The sequence below is a fragment of the Kogia breviceps genome, chromosome 12 (assembly GCF_026419965.1).
Source record: "Kogia breviceps isolate mKogBre1 chromosome 12, mKogBre1 haplotype 1, whole genome shotgun sequence".
Taxonomy (NCBI): Eukaryota; Metazoa; Chordata; class Mammalia; order Artiodactyla; family Physeteridae; genus Kogia; species Kogia breviceps.
In genome coordinates this window covers 1,650,524-1,669,909 of record NC_081321.1, presented here as the reverse complement: position 1 = coordinate 1,669,909, position 19,386 = coordinate 1,650,524, and the positions used below count along the sequence as shown (strand labels likewise).

The following is a 19,386-nucleotide window of genomic DNA, read 5'->3' as shown; positions in this document are numbered from 1 at the left end:
AAGCACGAGGTCAGACGCCCGCCTCTGACACTGGTGTGGCCACAACGCAGGGCTGCATCCCCGCAGGGAGGGTGAATGGCTGGGAGAAGGTGGGAGAGGGTTTGCGGGGGACGGAAAGGTCGAGGAACAACGCAGCGAGAGGCAAGATGGACTTTCCACCCCTGCCTTTCACGAGGTGCCATGCGACCTCTCTCCGAACTTAGGGAGACGCAGTTTAGCTTCCGACGCAAGCAGGGGTGAGGCTGTCACGGCGAAACCCTGCGCCCCGCTTCGCTGGAGTGAATTTCCGCGGGTCCCCCCGTGATTCCGTTGAGCATCAGCCCCTTGTGCGTGGGGGGGGAAGACAGGCCAGCTGTCTTGCTATGGGCCACCGTCCTGTCGCCCTTTGACTCGGAGCGCAGTGACCAGGCGTCTGGACGTCAGGGAGGCCGGGAAGGCCAGTCGTCTGTCCAGTTCAGGCTCAGAAAACCCCAAGAGCTTCTCTGCCCGCTATGTCAGGAAGCTGCCCTGGGAGCTCGACGACGCTCAGGCCACGGAACCTGGCCGTGCGTAGATCCCTGAAAGACGCTAAATGTTGTGCGTTCGAAATGACCTAGAAGAGCTCGAAGTTGTCACTTTCATGCTGTATTTTCATATAGTTTGCTCAAGGCACACCTACTGGCCTTTTTTCTTTTTCTTTTTGGTAGTTCATAGCAGTGGGCTTTGACGCTAGAAAGCTAAGGTTTCAAACACTGAGGTAAAAATGGAAGGCCCTGGTTAGGGTATCTTCCATCTAAGAAGGCTAAGAATTCGAGGGGTTTAACTGTTCCAGTTCCTCCCTTATTCCACCCAACTCTCCAGTTTTGGCCTCGGTGATTTTACTGAAGATTCTAAGGAATAAGAGGACTAGTTTTGGGGGTTCCTCTCTATTTAGAGACCACTTCTCAAAAAGCAGAATGGAAGCCGGTAGCTATTCCTACACAAACGTACACAAGCGTGTGCATAAAAATGCCAGTTTGGGGTAAACCTTTCCTAAGGAGAAACACTATTACAAACAAACATTTGTAGTAAATATTTGCATCACCTTTTTAGATGAGGAAAACAATGCTTTCCAAACCATGTGGAGTAATTCCACACGATTCATAAGAAATGAATCTGGACGGGGCCCTTTCCCCGCTGTGTCTGCGCCGTTCCTGTCGCTCAGGCCCTGATCCGGCAGGGGCTCGCTGCTGGCGCCATGAGTGGGCCTGAGCCTCCGGAGGGTGGGTTACATCCCCCAGAGAGCAGGGAACAGAAGCGGTGCTGATGTGAACACACTAGACTAGACCCTTTTACTCTTTCGGGACAGGAGGGATTTGTAGGTAAAACGTCTGTAAAGTCAGGACGTTTTACCCTTGAGTGACGAGAGAACAAACACCTCGTGCTCCTACAGCCGAGCGAGTCCTCCTTTGTGACAGGCAGCCCCGGGCGTGTGGAGTTGTGACTTCTCAGCGTGGAGGCGTTGGTGAGGTCTGTTCATCTCTGTCCATGACGGAGCAGTGCTGGAGAGCTGGCCCAGGTGCTTGAGGACGACAGGGGACCGACTGGACCCTCACTCGTACTCGGGCCACCCGGTACCCTAAGCCCATTTACCAACTCGCCACTCCAGCTTTCCAGCTCCTTGAAAAAGGAGTTTGCATAAGTAACGTACACGTCTGAGTTTGCATAAGTAATGCTTATTAAATCACAACGGTAACTTTCAGAATTCGGGGCGTTTACTCCTGCTGAAAATAATGTGCTCTAGCTCAGCTCTCTTCAGAAGCAGGGGGTCGGGTGTTGCTTGACAGCAGCTCAGGGAAGGACCCCCGCGGCTCCCTCCTGCTGGGGGCCGGCCTCCCCGGCGATGGGTAAAGTCTGGGGCCGTCACCCGGGCACAGTCTTTCACCCTCGTCAAGCCTCTTTCCCCGTTTATAAAATTAAATGTCCCGAATCCACCAGCTTTGGGGAAACACAAATCCGGAGACAGGGAAGCCAAACACGGTCGAGACTCCGTGCGTCCGCGGGCCGCATGCACGTCCCGCCTGCGTGCCCGGGGTGCTGTCCACTCTCACAGATGAAAGCGAACGCACAGGACATGGGGCATTTGTCCTTTACACAAAGTGCAAGAGTGATGAGATAATAAAAAACTTAAGTCTTCTTTTAAGAAAACATGTGCACTTTTCCTGGGTTAACAAACAGGAGATGGAGGAATTCCACTTGGATTGTTTTGTTTGGGGGGGGGGATGTCAGCGTACCCCGTCTTGTGCTCTCGTGCCGACTTCCTCTTGCCCTAAACGGGAGGAGCGGCTTTGTCCATGGTACCCAGGGCTCCAGGTGGTACAGGCGGCTCCACCCGGCCAGGTCAGAGCCACCCCTGCAAAAGAGGAAAAGGCCGAAACTGACAACATTCACTTTTCAAAGGACTTAACTTGCTGCGGGCCGGCTGAGCGAGCGCGTTGACACGGTGCGACAGGCGTGGCCTGGGCACTGGCTGGGCACTCGATGCAGCTTGCCCGTCTCCAATCCTGTGCTTTGCCCAGGACCCACATGGTTTCACCAAAAGCCTCGCCCCTGACTCCTCAGGGGTCACGGTGGCACACAATCTAGGTCTTGCCCTCTATTAAAGGGACAGAGTTAACTTTTAAAAGGGGGTGATGTCTGATGCAGGGGGGCGGGGCAGCAGAGGGGGCCACCACGGGCTGACTCACTGGCCCCCTTGGCTGCAGCAGAGCCCTGGGAGCAGAGGAACGGTTGTCAGAAGCTGCGTGAGGTCTTGGTTTCGTTTTACAAATCTGTTCTCTTAATAAGAGGGTCTTATCCGTTGGAAACACAGTGGTCCCTGGGGGCCACTCCCCTCTCCCCTTTGAAAACTTGAGTTCAGATTCTCTAAGTCGGAAGGGAAGGGTTTTACTTATATTGCAAGATCAGCATCTGTCTAAAAACCACTGGGGGAAAGCACCTGGATTGGGGGGATAAGCCATGCTTCCATTTACATGTCGTATGTCTCCGTTTAAGAGAAGGCTCTTACCTTTAAAAAGAAACTGCCATACAAGGAACATTGGCTTTATCAGATCTCTGCTGTCGATTTGAATCATGAAAGAATATGATCAGTTTGAATTTTCTTAACCGTTTAAGGATGTACCGTAAGTTAGGCCAGCATCTTGGTCACCGCTGCCAAAGGTGGGATAAATCAAGTGGGCCCTCCGGGCCTCAGGACGGAGGAATTGGGCAGGAAGGTGTCTATGGCGGGGAGAATTATTCAGCAACACCCAGCACTCTTAGCCAGAGACCTGTCGTGCTCTTGAGGGGGCTGCAGACACTGTCTGAACCCTGCCGTTCACTTACACCTCATCTTCTCAGCAGACGTTTCATGGCTTTTGCCCCATGAGTCTTGGACAAGTACGTGGACCCCTTTCCTGACCGCCACCAACACAGTTCCTACTGAGGTTTATTGCTTCTAGATGATAAAGTTTACACTAAGTTCCTATTTTGTTTTCTCAGTTCTGAAATTTTGGCCAATACCTGAGCCAGGTTTTTTCTGTTATTCTAAAAATTGCCCTAAAGTGCCTCTTAACTTGTGCACCACCCACACATGACATACCCACTTATGTTCTTAGCGCTTCTATTCTTTAAAAGCACTTCCTTCCATTCCTGTAGGTATGGTGAGGCCAAATCCACTTTTACTCCCTTTCAAACGGTGCCCTTGGCCTGAGCTTGTCCATCCTGGGTTCAGACAGCCACCACTCGCTTCTGGGAGGTCGCCTTCCTGGAAACCGAGGTGCGATCAGTAGCTGATCCTTCTCGTGGAGTGGAAGGGGGCTGGACTTAGTGGCTGGCTGACTTTAGGCGAGCAGTATTCTTATCTGGAAAAGAGGGTACCTTTCAGCAGGTTGCTTTGAGGACTAGGGGAAATTTTCAATACCACGCAGAGCAAAAGCACACCATTGGTTCTCAACCCTGATTCCTTTCTTTCTGCCAAAAAAGGCTGAGGGATAAGCAGTCACTTCTGACTGATGCAAGGAGGTTTATTCATCTTTGCAGAGACACTGCAGAGACATTCTAAACCACGCCCAGTTCAGGATGAGGACGCCAGGCCCCTGATCTTAACTTCCAAACAGTAATTTACCAGCCTTGAGTCAAGCTTATATTTAACCTTTAAAGTAAAAACCAGGACAAAGCAGAGAAACAGAAAACCCTCCAGTTATAGTTGGTAGGATTACTTTTTGTATTAAATGAAGGAGGTGACCACAGAGCCTAAGACTTAGGAGGTGCCCAGATTCTTATTGACTGAATCTGCACAGCCACACGATCTCTTGGAAGAAGAAAAATAGCCTAAGAACTCACAGCTTGTGGAAGCTTCAGGCACTGGAGAGGCAAATGCTAAATCAGAAAGCTGACCCTGATTCAGCCTCTTCTTACTAGGGTTCGCACATTTTTTTTTTCTTTTCCAGGCAGTAAAAGCACTGTAACATAAGAGGGAAGAAAGAGATCCACACCTTCCCCAAAGAAAAGGAAGATGGATCTAGTGTCAGGCTCCATTAGACCCACTTGTGATGGCCTCTCCAAGAAGGAACAATGCAGCTTTTGTGACAGGCCCGTACAGCAAGCTTGGAAACTTTACAAAACAGTCTTACCCAAGAGAAACCTGGTTCTAGCTCTCTTCCTGGAAAGAGGTGTTGATCCAGGAAAGTTTTGTGCTATTCTTATCGGCTCTTCCTGGGATCAGTATTTATAAAAAAAAAAAAAAAAAAAAAAAAAAAAAAAAAAAAAAAAAAACAACCCTCAGAAACAAGACAGACCTCTTGCTAAACAGGAATATGAAAAACCCCACTGCTGGCGCATTTACACACTTCCGTTTCCACAGCCCAACCACAGGGTGTCAGATGATTTCGTTATTGTCTACCAAAGGGAGCTCTTCGCTGCAATTGTTGGTATTCAGCCCCAATTCAGTCTAAGAACCCTCACCAGGGTTCGAGTGGCCGCCTTCTTAAAATGCAAATGTGCAAGAACTCCAGGCCGGCCTCCCCGCCCCCAGGAAAGTGCCCCAACCGGGCGGCGCTGGCGGGGCTGGCGGGGAATGCTAAGGAGGGGCCCCCGCCCCCGCCCTGCCGCCCTGTTCACACAGAGCCTCAGTCCGCATGACTGAGCGCCCTTCACTTTACCAACAATGGCCCTGGCGCCCTCCCCGCCCCCTCGCAACCTCCCCACGGCCCCTCAGGGTCAAGAAACCCATCTTTCTTCCCACTTCCACATCTCAGGACGCACTTCTTGAACATCACCCCCTAGATCTCATGTCCGTGTGGAGAAAACCCGGCCGCCCTGGTGAAACTGACTCTTACAAATCCGGTTTAAGAAGAAGTTTCATTTTGTTCAGTCTCTTTAAATTTCCATGTTGTTGACAGTTCAGAACCAGAAATTATATAAATCTCCATTCCGATCACATTTCTAGCAACAAAACATGTAGATGTCAGGGGTGAACCTTATGCAGGATAAATTTTTCACCTTGAGGTCGCATCACACAGGCTGCACGGAACTCTGCATCTTATACTTTTACTTCAGAGACGCAGAACAGCACCTCCTACTGTGGCCTGGACCCAAACACACACTGCCTTAAAAATAATGCACAGATACAAGGCTTTTGTTTTTGGTTGTTTTTTTTTTTTTCAAAAACATACTTCATATTTCCTCTTTTATTATATAAATATCAGTTTAACCTTTTACTGTAAGAATATAAACGTTTTAAGAGGATCTGTTATTATTTATACAAATTCACAAACAGTACAATTAATTGATAAAGGTCTCTGGGTTTCTTTAACTCCATGGTCTCGCATGTTGCTGTGGAGGATTCTAAAAAAAAATAAACAAACCAAAAAAATCCAAACAAAAATGTACATCCTACACAAAAGTGATTTTTTTTAAAGCCACAAGACCCAACCCCCATCAAAATAAAGGCATCTACTCCTCCATTTAGAAACAATTTTTAAAAACCCACAAACTCCCGTTTTATTAACAGAACAGAGATAAGACATGAACTTCAGTCTCCTCCCCTTCACATTACAGCCCCGGGGGCTCTGGAAGCTCCCCTGCTCCCAACCGGAACCCTCACTAGGTGACCTTTCCGTGGGGAAACTTGCAAGAGGGTTAGGGCAGGGCAGAATCTGCATATATAATTATCATTTTCAAGACACAATCTGCATCCCAAACAGACCAAAAGAACCCCAAACACAAAACAGCCCAACTCTCAGGTCTCCCACACATTTGTGCTATAAATTAAGTCAAGATTTAGGATCACGGCTGGGCCCTCAAACCCCTATGGACAAGGTGAAAAAGGAAAGCAGAGCCAGAATGTGAAGTGGGATACACGGGGTGGATGGGGTTGGGGAAGAAGCCAAAACAAAAAAGATGGACAAACCCGATGGGCATCTTTCCAGTCCAGGCACAAAAATGTTTCCGTCTCAAAATATCTCTCTTGTAGAATTCCAGGGCTTCAGGGAAAAAAGTAAACTAAAACGAGGTAGCCAGACACACACACACACACACGTATATATATATGTATATATATATATATACACACACACACATATATATATAATTTATATATATATAATATATAGACTATACTCAGCAGAAAAAAAAAAGAGAGACCATGATGTCAACTTTCTTCAAAAAATAAAAAAAGAAAGACAATACAAATGAAACGAGCGTGACTAAAAGAGTACTGTCAAAGGACTGATGAGGAGAGACTGGGATTAGTTACGAAGTGGAAGAAGGGGGAAAAGGCCGTTGTAGTTGGGTTTGCTTTATACGTTTCGAAATAAAAACCAGATCACAGTATTCAAATGAAAGCTTAAGTGAAGGCAGACATTTTCCCCAACTCCCCAGAGCTGAAAGGACTGGTTACTCCCCACCCCCGTTTCCAAATGCAGCGCGGCGGGGATACAGTAGCTCAATCCGTCCTCCAAAACCCCTGCTGGGAGGAGTGGCTGGTGGGTGGCGAGTCCATCTCCGCATCCTCGGGGAAAAGGAGAAGGTGTGGGGGGGGGGGTGGCGGAGGGACCCCGGACGCAGCGGGGGGGGGAGGGGAGGACGAGCCTGGGGCTCCGCGTCCTCGCCCCCACCGCGTCCTCGGCAATGCTCTGGGTCTACGTGTGCGTGTCGAGTGAGCGCGGGGACCGCGGCGGTGGCAGGACGACGAACGGGGCGGGGCCGTGGGAGTCGGTGCTGCAGCCCTCACCTGACCTTCTCACTGTCCGTCATCTGCCAGAGGCCCAGGTTGAGTACCTTGAGGCAGGGCAGCTGCGTGATACGCTCCAGGCCGCGCTTGGTGATGCGGGTGCAGCCGTACAGGTCGATGCCGGTGAGCTGGCTCAGGTGCTCGGCGATCAGCTCCAGGCCCTTGTCCGTGATGCGCACACACTGCCCGATGTTGAGTGTGCGCAGCCCGTGCATCTGCCGCACCATGCGGTTGATGCCATCGTCGCTGATGTGGCAGGAGCAGAGGGACAGGGACTTGAGGCCGTCCAGCCCCTGCGCTATGTAAGCCAGGCTCTGGTCCCCCACCTTGTCACAGAAGGACACATCCAGCCCCGAGAGGCGCAGGCTGCCCATGGCCAGATGCATGATGCCCGTGTCACTGATGTTGTCGCAGGAGCGCAGGTTAAGGCTGCGCAGGCTGCCCATGTGCGACAGGTGCAGGAGGCCTGCGTCCGAGATGCCTCCGCAGAAGCTGAGGTTGAGGAGCCTCAGGCCCGTCAGCCCCCGGGAGATGTGCTTCAGAGACAGATCCGTGAGCTTCTGGCAGTCCTGCAGCGTGAGCTGCTCCAGGCCCAGGCAGCCCTCGGCCGCGCTGCGCGTCATGCCGGCCAGGTGCCCGATGCCCACGTCCGAGAGGTGGCGGCAGCTGCGGAGATTAAGGCTCTTGAGGCGCTGCAGGCCCCAGGCGATGAGCAGGAGGCCGGTGTTGGTGATGTTGCTGCAGCCGCCCAGCTCCAGCACCTCCAGGCCCTTGAGGTACTGGGCTATGCGGCCCAGGCTGCTGTCGGTGATCTGCTTGCAGAGGCTCAGGTTGAGGGCGCGCAGCGAGCCGATCTCCTGCACGAACGCGTGGCCCAGTCCGTTGTCGGTGAGGTTGTAGCAGCCGCTGAGGTTGAGGCTCTCGATGTTGGCCATGCCCTGGATCACGTAGCTGAGGCTGCGGCGCAGGCTCAGGATCTGCACCCGGCGGATGCCCCGGGCCTGCAGGCTGGGGAACAGCGACGGGTTGGCCCGGCGCAGGTGCAGCTTGGCCTCCACCCCCCGCCACACCGACTTGTGGTAGGCGGCGTCCCGCCAGGCCGTGCACACCTGCGCCGCGCGCCCCTTGTCGCGCACGTCCAAGTAGCCGAAGATCATGGCCAGCAGCTCGGGGAACAGGCACGAGATGTGCGTCTCCATCTTCCTCCCCGCGGCGCCGGGGAGGAGGCGCGGGCCCCGCTCCCGCCCGAGCGACGAGGCGGCTGGCCGGCCGCGCCGCGGGCCCAACGGACGCGCCTCCCGCCTTCCGGCTCGGCGCCGCTCCTCCTCCCGTCCGCGCGTCCTTCCTGCCGCCCTGCCCGCCCTCCCCGCCCGGCGCGCTCGGCGCTCACATCCCGGGCGGGCGCCCCCGCAGCCCGGCCCTTGCTGGGCTCAGCCCTGCCGCGCCCGGCCCGCGCCGCCCCGCGCGCCCCGCCGCCGCCGCCGCCGCGCCCCCGGCCGCATCCTCCGGCGCCGCGCGGGCCGGGCTGCGCGCTCGGGCTGGGCGCCGGGAGGCTGCGGCCGCCTTTGTCCTCGCCCGCTTTTCAAAGCTGCCAGCGGGCCGCCCGCACTCGGCCGCCCCGGCGGGGGGACCTCGGGCCGGCGCGCGCTCGGCCCCCGCGTCCGCGCGCGGGGCAGCGCCGGCCGGCACGGAGCGCGCGCGCGGAGCCGACCCGGGGCGAGCGGCGGCCGCGCCGGGGGCGTCCGGGCCGGACCCGCTGCTCTCCGCGCCTCCGCGTCCCCGCCCCCCGCGCTCCCCCGCGCGCGCGCGATGGTACGAGCCTGCGCGCCGGAACTGCCGGCGTTGTCCTGGAAACCGAGCGCCGGCCCGCCGCGGGTTAACCCTGTGCGTGCCGTCGGGGCGCCGGCCGGGCCCGCCGCCGCCGCCGCCACCACCACTGCTTCCGCCGCTGCCACCGCCCGCGGGGAGCCGCCGGCCAAACCCGGCCCGCGTCTAGGCTCAGCTCCGCCGGGTCCGCGGCCTCCCCGCGCGCTCCCGGCCCAGCCTCCCGCCCGCTCCCTTTATCCTCCCGCAAGACCCTCCTCCCCGGGCCGCTGCTCGGTGACCGCCCCGCTCTCCTCCCCGCCTCCTTCCCCGGGGCCCCGCTGCGCGTCTGTGCGGCCACCTCCTCGGTCCTCCCCAGTGGGCGGCTTCCCACGGTTCCTTTCTCTCCAGTCTTGTGCCCTAAACTGGGGAGAAACTCAGGACTACCCGCGCGTCCCTTAGCCGAGCACGGCCTCCCCCCAGTGCGCACTCTGGATCTAGCCATTACCACTTCCTTCTAGCATATTCCGGGTGTTTCCAGAGACCGCCGCCAGTGCGCTCCCTCGGCTCCCTTCTGCATCACAACTTCCTCCGCTTCCGCACTCGGCCGGCAGCCCTGGGCTGCGCTGCGTCGCCTCTGCCTGCCTCGCGCCCGGAGGGAGCAGCCTCCCCTCAACCCTTATCGCCGCCGCTTTCTTTCTTGTCAGCCTCTTAGACGATGAAGGGCCGAGCTGTGCCGACAGTCAATGTGTTCGTATGTGCCGATACAGTTTTATCTTTTGACAAAACAGAGTGACGATTGGGCTTGGTTGAAGGTGCTCCAGCAAATGTCTGTTCGTTTACAAACTGTGTTTGCTGGAAGCATGGAATGCTCCCGTCTAGAGCGTGGCTCCTGGGTCTTAAATGCCCACTCAGAGGATAGGGTTTCAACAGAGTTTCATTTGAACTATCTTCAAACCAAGAATTTTGGAACCAGAAGGTGACCCTCTGTGTTTTTAAGGAATTTGTGGATCCACACAACAAGATGCAAGACAGCCTGGTTCAGCTATCAAAAAAAGGAGAATGGTTTCATTGATTCTTTGAGAACCTGAACAAGGTTTTGACTGGGTTCCATATTCAGTATATGAGGTTCCCTTTTGGCCACTTCTCATTTGCCCAGGAGACCAGTAGCGGGCCAAATACATACATATAGGTAATAGTCATAATACTTTTTTTTTACCGCCACCCACCTCCCCTGTTCCTAAATCAGGAAATGCAGAAGCAAAATCCTTCACCCACGACGCATGTGGTGCAAGGCCCAGAGATTTTTATAACCCTCCTGGAGTCATGTAGGGCTGTGTCGGTCATCTGGAGGATTCCAAATGGGCTGTACAGTGAGAGTCTCGATTCTGCGTTGCACCTGGGTCGGCACCCTTCTCCTGGGCTGTATCTAGGCACGCACTGGGCTCAGTCACTGCCGCCTAAACTTTTACCTTACGCGCTACGTGAAGTGACTTTTTCTGTTGTTCCGTGGATGTAGATGTGTTTGTGTTGATATCAAGGTCTTAATCCACAACACCTTAATCCGCCTTACCGGGAAACAAAGTGCTAGACCACCAATGGGGGGTGGGGGGGGCTGACCTGAAGAGAAGGAGCTTTAGTTAGCCGTGTTCCTCCTCCAGACCGGCTGCTGCTATCAAGTCTGAAAAGGAGTTCAGAGGTGCCCGGAAGCACTTTCTTGAGAGGCTGACCACCTGCTCCTACCTCTCATGAAGTTTTTGCTTGAGTTTAACTCTAGAATGGTATTAATTCAGGACCTTTTATGTAAAAGGCGGTCAAACATATATGACAAGGACTTTCAGCAAGATGATTGTGTTCACGTTCAATAAACAGAAGAATAAACATCAAGAAGTGTCTTAGGAAATGCACAGGGCTTCCCTGGTGGCGCAGTGGTTGAGAGTCCGCCTGCCGATGCAGGGGACACGGGTTCGTGCCCCGGTCCGGGAGGATCCCACATGCCGCGGAGCGGCTGGGCCCGTGAGCCGTGGCCGCTGGGCCTGCGCGTCCGGAGCCTGTGCTCCGCAACGGGAGAGGCCACAGCGGTGAGAGGCCCGCGTACCGCAAAAAAAAAAAAAAAAAAAAGAAATGCACATTAGTGGGGAAACAGAGTGGTATCAGGTGAGCCCTCTGCTGAGTCTGGGGCATGGAGGAAGGGTCTCCCCTTTCTGGGGCTCAGTTTCCTTGTGTTTCACTAGGGCAGATTGACTGGATAATCTCCAGAGATCATCTCAACAGTTACCCTCTGGGAAACCATGAGCCTCTCTGAGTCCTGTCTCAGCCCGACATTTCGCATTGTTCCTGATGCAACCCCCAGAATAGGGATAGTTTCACGTGCACTGGCTTCTTGGGGCTTTCAGTTGAGGCTGTGATTTAGGACACAATAATAGGGGGAGGGAATTGTGGACCAGAGACTGGTGGTCTGGAGAAGATGTATATCCATATAGAGGGTACCGTGGACAGCTACTCATATTTTGAGCCCAGGTTGAGACTTTTGTATATGATTCAGCAGCTTGCAACCAAGGTGAAGTTTTTTTCTGAATGTACTCTGAACGTCTGTTTAGAGGCAGAGGTGATAGCCCTGTATACAGAGTCTCTAAAACTTTACCAAGAATTTTAAAGACACTGGTTTTTCAGATAGGGTATGTTTTTCACCTGGGTGGGGCCTGGGAAAATTGTGAGGCCCAACCCAAAGATCAGGCTTACTTAAGGGTGTATGCTTCCTGGGACTTCCCTGGTGGCGCAGTGGTTGGGACTCTCCGCGCTCCCCATGCCGGTGGCCTGGGTTCAATCCCTGGTCAGGGAACTAGATCCCACATGCATGTCGCAACTAAGAGTTCTCATGCCACAGCTAGGGAGCCCGCATGTCTCAACTAAGGAGCCCGCGAGCCACAACTAAGACCTGACACGACCAAATAAATAAATATTTTTTAAAAAGGATGTATGCTTCCTCACACAGAGAGGCAGGAAAGATCAGAAGAGATCCGTAGCTTTTAAACTCCTCATTCAAGAATATATGTGTCCAGGGCTTCCCTGGAGGTACAGTGGTTAAGAATCTGCCTGTCCCCTGCCAATGCAGGGGACACGAGTTCGAGCCCTGGTCCTGGAAGATCCCACATGCCGCGGAGCAACTCAGCCTGTGAGCCACAACTACTGGTGCTCTAGAGCCTCAACTACTGAGCCCGCGTGCTGCAACTACTGAAGACTTCCATACAATGGAATATTATTCAGCCTTCAAAAAGGAAAGGAATCCTGTCACACACCACAGCACGGAGGGGGCTTGAAGACATCATGCTGTGTGAAGTAAGCCAGTCACAAAAAGACACATACTGTATTATTTCGCTTATATGAGGTATGTAGAATAGTCAAGATCACAGAAACAGAAAGTAGAAGGGTGGCTGCCAGAGGCTGAGGGAGGGGAGCTGTTTGGGGGCACAGAGTTTCATTTTTGCAAGATGAACAAGTTCTGGAAATTTGTTGCACACTATGAATGTACTTAACACTATTGAACTGTACACTTTAAAATGGTTGAGATGGTAAGTTTTACGTTATATATATTTTACCACAATCAAAAATGAAAAGATTGGAACAGAACCAACATTGTGAAATGAAGATGTAAATAAATAGGTGAAAATTGTCCTCATGTCAACAGATTGCTGGAACAGCCCGAAATATTTGTTTACTCTCTCCCAAATTATTAGTTCATTGTATCCCGTAAACAAGGGCTTTATCCACCCCAATAAAAATAAGGGCTTGAGGTCTGGGTAGCTGGAGCCCTCTCCCGAGGATGACCGTGCCCTTTCATGTACAAACTGGAAAAACTCATGCGAAAGAGACGGGGTGCTATTAATAATCGCCCCCGGATGAATGGATACCCCCTCCTTTTACACTGGAAATGCGGCTGCATTTGAAATATGTTGTTTGCAACTTTCGAGTGTTAACTGTACCATATATTTTCTCTTTTAAAATTATTTATTTATTTATTTTGGCTGCGTTGGGTCTTCGTTGCTGCACGCGGGCTTTCTCTAGTTGCGGCGAGCGGGGGCTACTCTTCGTTGCGGTGCGCGGGCTTCTCACTGCGGTGGCTTCTCTTGTTCCAGAGCACAGGTTCTAGGCGCACGGACTTCCCTAGTTGTGGCTCACAGTCTCTAGAGCACAGGCTCAGTAGTTGTGGCGCACGGTCTTAGTTCCTCCGCGGCGTGTGGGATCTTCCCGGACCAGGGCTTGAACCCGTGTCCCCTGCATTGGCAGGCAGGTTCTTAACCACTGCGCCACCAGGGAAGCCTAACATATACCTTCATATTTTCAGGCGCCCGACCAAAGGATTAGAAATACTTTGATCGAATAACCCCAAGTATTAGTTACTATTTGTTAATATTAACAAACACCTTAGGTACTTGTTACCAAGCAGGTAGCTATGAGAACCCTAAAAGAAAACAAGCCATATGGTAAATGTAGCCATTTCCAAGCACTGAACGCTTGGGAAGGTGGGTTTTCAATCATGCGATCGTTCAGGAAATGGTCCTGCAGCTGGTGTGCTCGGCTCTGTGCCCTGGAGTAGACAAAGATGCAGAGGGTGTGTCTGCCTCTTAGGACTCGGGACCCAGCAACGCGCTACAAAATAGTTTCCGTATTATCAGTGGGGTAAGTGCCAATGGAGTGATGGTTATAAATAAAATGTTCTCAGTTTAGGGGACCACTACAGAGAGGCCTCGGATTTGAATAGTGTTGCTGAGAGGAAAGTCATTACATAGGGTGGAAATTTATTTAGAGAACAGGCTGGCTTTACCTTACTAGTTTAGAAAAAAATAAGAACGCCATAGTAGCAAACATACGCTGTCATACATTGTTCTGATTCTTCAGGGTTGAAGAATGTTGAAAGTTTCCTTTGCAGGGAATTCCCTGGCGGCCCAGTGGTTAGGACTCGGCACTTTCCCTGCTGAGGGCCCGGGTTCAATCCCTGATCGGGGAACCAAGATCCCACAAACCGTGCGACGTGGCCCCCCAAAAGAGTCACCTTTTCAAAGAATAGTTAGCTTTTTCTCTTATTCTCTTTCAAGAATAAGAAACTTTATTTTAACTGTTGTCTATCCGGAACTGGAATTTGGCATCTGAAGTCAGAAATTCTTAGTTCATGGTCTGGACTTTGCTACTGTTTTTAGAACAGAGATTGCCTTGGGAAAAAATTATTTTAGATCAGCTGTCTTTCTCATTTTGCCCGACAATAGGGCTTGGTGCCTCACGCCCTGGGGGCAGTGAGAGGGGACCACTGAGACATTGACTGACCCCTGGGACGGCCCAGGTCCGAGGGGGGCTCCCCTAGGTACCCGAGACTCGAGGCCCCTTGACACAGGGCTGTTCCCCAGGCAGTGCCCTGAGGAGTTAGGTGTCCCCCGGACTTGCAGCCCAAGTTGTGCAGTGGAGTCCTGGCTCTTCCATTATGCCTGCGCGCCCTCCGCCAGAGTGGCTTCGGTGCCTTGAGCTTCAATTTCCTCATCTGTAAAATGAAAAGTCACTCCTGGTCACAGAACTGTGGTGACAACTCATTGAGAAAGACCACGCAGGGGAAAGGGAGGGCCCTCAGATGAACCCGGCCCTTAGGAGGGAGCTAATAAACACTGTTCTGGTTTTTTCTTTTATAAATGAACCATCAAGAAAAGCCCCACATGGATGTGCCCCCAAATTGTACAGATACGTCCTTACTGACAGTTAAACATTTTTAAAATGTTATTTCCTGTTTTTAAGAAATGCGCCGGTTAAAGGAGCAGAAACAGCCAACTCGCAAGAGCGTGATGAGGCGGTCCCTCACGTGGGGGGAGCCCCCTGTTTCTGTACCCCTCATTCTCTCCTCCCTGCGTTAGGAAGAGCCGCGCTGCATTCAGAAAACCAAGAGACAGTCCCAGACTCGCAGTCTGCCAGACACACATCCATCCTTTTTCCTCCGACCTAGGTTTTCATCACCAACTCTCATGCTTTCTTGGGCTTCTCTGACTTGCATGTTTATCAGAGTAACTTCGAAGGTCTCTGAGTCAGAGATCTGGGGGGGCCGGGGGCGGGGTGCTGAGAATTTGCATGTCCAGCGGGTTTCCCAGGTACTGCTGGAACCTCCCACCCCCTGGTTTTCCTTCTGATTGAAAACTTTTGTGAAATTATACTTCTTGAAGTCTCTCCTTTTTTAGTAAAATACAAATAATATTTAAAATAATTATGTCCCCCCCTACCATCTTTTGCCTTTGAGTCTCTGGTGTGAAGTCCGAAGTTTTCCCCTTGAGGTAGTGATAGAATGTGGGTTTTTAGTCAGACAGATTTTGGGTCAAAACCTTGACTTTATCACTTACCAGCTCTGTGACTTTGGACGAGCTATTTCATCACTTGGAGACTCGGTTTTCTCATCTGTAAAATGGGACTAGTGATTTCCTTATCTTGGCAGCTTTGTGAGGATTGAGCGGGATAATGCATGGAACCTCCTAGTAGGGCTCCTGGCCGTTGTCAAAATAGCTGGTGTGGGTTTTTTTTGTTTTTTGTTTTTTGTGGCTGCACCACACAGCATGCAGAATCTTAGCTCCGCAGCCAGGGATCAAACCCAGGCCCCTTGCAGTGTTGCAGCGGAAGCCGGGAGTCTTAGCCACTGGACCACCAGGGAAGTCCCCAGAATACCTGGTATTTATTGCGCATTTATTGTGTGTTAGACATTCTTTGAAGGTCTTTAGTAGGAGTATGACTCAGCTCTTCCTCCCCTAGGCCCACCTACATGACTGGGAAGTAGGTTCCATTACTGCCTCTGTTTCCTGGCGGGGAAGCCACGGCACAGAGGTAAGTGCTCAAGACAATCCGGCCCCCAGAACCGGGATTTCAATGCCATGGTCTAGACCTAGAGCCACTTTCTAAATCACTGCTCCGCTGCCCTGACGGTGCAAGTAAGTTTGTCAGCGCACCCGGCTAGGGTGCAGTTTCTGTGCGACACCAAACAAGCAGGGTCCGTGAAAGCAGCAGCTGCCAGTGACTGAGATGCTGACCCTTCCGCGAAGGGTCACGGGCCACGACGAGGGGTGGCTTTCGTGTGCAACGCCTGAGGCCCCGGTCGGTAGACGGCCGACGTGGGTCTGTGTGTGTGTGTGTGTGCGCGCGTGAGACACAGAGACTGCGGGGGCGGAGCCTGCGGGCGCCGCCGTGTGTGTGCTCCGCGGGGTGAAGCGCTCGCGCCTGGCTCCATCTCTGCGCCTCCGGCGGGACGCCTGGCGGGCTCTGGCCTCACTCAGGCCCCGGGAAGCCGCGTGTGTGTGATTGTGTCACCCTCTAGTGGTTACTTCCTTATCAGCCCTTTAACCGAGGAACAGCCCCTCCCCCTGGGTGCAGGTGACCTCTGGGTGAGCAGACCCTCAGGGAGCTTGGGGGGCGGGGCTGCAGGGGGCAGTGCTGGGAAAAGAGGGGTGTGGCCAAGGGCAAGGGGAGAGGGGCAGGATGGGAAGAGGGCAAAGTGCCCCCGGAATAAGGATTCGTTTACTCCTGCTGAGAAGGGGGAGGTGGGAAAGGCAGAATATCTGGAGAGAGGAGGGGCTCCTACGCATCCATTTCTTTAACCTTTTATTTTAAATTGAGGTATAGTTGATTTACAGTATAGTTTCAGGTGTACAGCAAAGTGATTCAGCTATATATACGTACACACACATATCTATGAATATACATACACGTATGTACACAATGTGTATCTATTCTTTCTCAGATTCTTTTCCATTATAGGTTATTACACGACATTGAATACAGTTCCCTGTGCTATGGAGCAGGTTTCTGTTGTTTATCTATTTTATACATAGACGTGTGTATCTGCTCATCCCAAGCTCCTAATTTATCCTCCCCCCCCCATCCCCTCTGGTAACCCTGTGTTCGTTTTCTGTGTCTGTGAGTCTCTTTCCGCAGCAACATGGATGGACCTAGAGGTTATCATACTAAGTGAAGTAAGTCAGACAGAGAAAGACAAATATTGTATGATATCACTTATGTGTGGAATCTAAAAAAATGATATAAATGAACTTATTTACAGCAACAGAGCGCGTATCCATCTTTATCGAGCGCTGTTTCTTGTTTGTGAGCATGGGTGCTGCACGCCGGGCTCTCTCCGGAGCTTCAGTGCAGAGGGCTGGTGGGGTTGGAGAGGAACTGTTTTTAACCAGTTTCAGTTCTCTTTTCCAAGGGAAGTAGGCACAGGCCGTGGGGCACACAAGGGCTGGGTGAACTCCAGACTCTCACCGCCTGGGTGGACAGCTGCCTTGACTGCCGCCCCCCGGCCCGAGGCTGTGCTCTCTCTGCGGGGAAAGGCCATTGTTGCCAGGACCCTCCTAGGTCTGCCATATCTTGATAAATATTTCAAAGGCGGGGAGGGGATTAAGATCCGTCCTACTCAGAACTGGTTTGTGACTCCATATCGGGCCTGGGACTCTGCTGTCTGCAGCCTTATGGGGCCGGAGTTTGAAGGTTATTCCCGTTGGGAAGTGTGCTGGCGCTGAGCCAGGCTTTGCTGGAAAGCCCTGTTCGGGTGAACCAGAGCATTCACATTTCTTACATCGTGTCAGACCCAGAGGAGGACTAAGGGTCGGCCCTGATGCCGAGTTCACAGCCAGGTCCCCTTTTCTGCCAAGAGAACAGGGTTAAAGGTTTAAAAAAAAACAGCCAGGAGCTCAAGGGGCACAAAAGCAAAATCTCGCCTTCCTGGTGTTAACCCTTCACACTCCAGAAAAGATGGCTGGAGATAAAGATCACAGCTTTACATCATGGGATCCGCGGCTTTCCTGATCCCCGGGCGTTCCCAAAGAGGCCACTAAGTCCAAGCACGGCTTCCCCCCCACCCCCGTGTCAGGGCGTGAAAGCAGCAGGAAACCCTGTCCACACTGCCCCTAAAGCTGGAAGACTTGGTCTCAGCTCTGAACTCAGTGAGGTTCTTTGTCTGTTGTTCGCTGTTTATGTTTAAACAGTACTGTTTAAAGCCAAAAGTTCAGGTAACTCTTTCAAGTTGTCCGTGCCTGCTGTGGACCCTCAAGAATTCCTTGATTTAGTTGGTCGCGGGGACTAAGCGGTCAGAGGGAAACCTAGAGATGGGACGATGCTTCCCTTTGAAGCCTCAAGGGCGCCGTGAGGACGTGTGAGGACAGCACGGGGTTTTACAAGTGGAGAAAACAAGGCGTAGAATAATGAGACGTGACCTTCTCAAAGTCATGGGGTCTTTCCTGGGCCCGCCACAGCTTCTGGGAGCCCCGCACGCAGGCTTGCCTTCGTACGATGTTTCACTGAAACTCTGTGCGTCTGGAAGGATAATCAGACGTGGGCAGAAGTGCACAGACGTGGGCTCACTTGTGGCACTGAGTGATGGGGGTGCTCATTGATAAACCGCAGCAGGCGAGGAAAAGCAGCCGCTCCAGACAGAGTGATGGCAGGAGAGGCTGTTAAAAGTGCTGGGTGGAGGGCGGATAAATAAATAATAAATAAATGATAAAATATCTTAAAAGAAAAAGTGCTGTGGGGAATCAGGAATCCCCACCTTTGGGATTTCCCCCCCCCCCCTTTTTTTTTTTGCGGTACACAGGCCTCTCACTGCTGTGGCCTCTCCCGTTGCGGAGCACAGGCTCCGGACGCGCAGGCGCAGCGGCCACGGCTCACGGGCCCAGCCGCTCCGCGGCACGTGGGATCCTCCCGGACCGGCGCACAAACCCGCGTCCCCGGCATCGGCAGGCGGACTCCCAACCACTGCGCCACCAGGGAAGCCCTGGGATCCCCTTTTTGCCCGGTTCTCCATTCTCCCAGTTTTATACATAAATGTTAAAAGTTTGACATACTTTGAAAACTAATACGTAAGCTAAGAAGCTGTCCTGGCAGGCAGAGTGGAAGAGAGGGAGCCGCGCTGTGACCTCAGCAGCAGCCTGTGTTATGCTTCACGTTAGAAACGGCGCATCCGCTTCCTTAGGCTGCTACCCGACCATCGTAATGTTCCATGTAAACGTAGCATTTACTACAAACACCCTGTGAGGTGTCAAACGCCGACGGAAAGCCGTGGCTACTATGTGAATTAATATGCTAATATTTTTCTGTGTTATATAGTATAAGATAGGAAGCGCTTAAGATTTGAGCATTTGTTAATCCTTAACCACCATAAGGAATCTCATGGTTGAAGGAGGGGAGGGAACGAATTAGAGGTATGGGATTAACAAACTACTATATATTGATTAGCCAGAGAATTTGTTTGGGTTTTTCTGTAACAGCTTATGGAAAAACCCGAGCGAACTTTTTGGCCAACCCAATATAAACTAGAGAAGCAACAAGGATAT

General features: G+C 52.4%; 2 protein-coding genes and 1 non-coding gene across 6 annotated transcripts in view; 1 reads left to right on the top strand and 2 right to left on the bottom strand.

The window, feature by feature from the left end:
* WNT5B (Wnt family member 5B) overlaps nucleotides 1–19,386 on the top strand; it is a 90,684-nt gene that overhangs the window by 40,115 nt on the left and 31,183 nt on the right. The window contains exon 1 of one of the 4 annotated variants that reach the window (XM_067008472.1): nucleotides 9,927–10,226. The exons of 2 other annotated variants lie outside the window; for them this stretch is intronic. The gene's annotated coding sequence lies outside the window, so the exon portion shown is untranslated. Of the gene's footprint in view, nucleotides 1–9,926; nucleotides 10,227–15,811; nucleotides 15,884–19,386 lie in introns of those variants that run through there. One more of the 4 variants, XM_067008470.1, reaches the window with a different exon arrangement.
* LOC131766706 (uncharacterized) lies at nucleotides 1,283–9,756 on the bottom strand. Its single transcript, XR_010835725.1, has 3 exons — nucleotides 9,543–9,756; nucleotides 3,599–3,860; nucleotides 1,283–2,371 (listed from the first exon to the last, which is right to left on the bottom strand). It is a non-coding gene; the product is annotated as an uncharacterized protein (transcript).
* FBXL14 (F-box and leucine rich repeat protein 14) lies at nucleotides 5,634–8,527 on the bottom strand. Its single transcript, XM_067008477.1, has one exon. It carries the CDS (start codon nucleotides 8,428–8,430, stop codon nucleotides 7,228–7,230), a length of 1,203 nt encoding a protein of 400 aa, XP_066864578.1. The 5' UTR covers nucleotides 8,431–8,527; the 3' UTR covers nucleotides 5,634–7,227.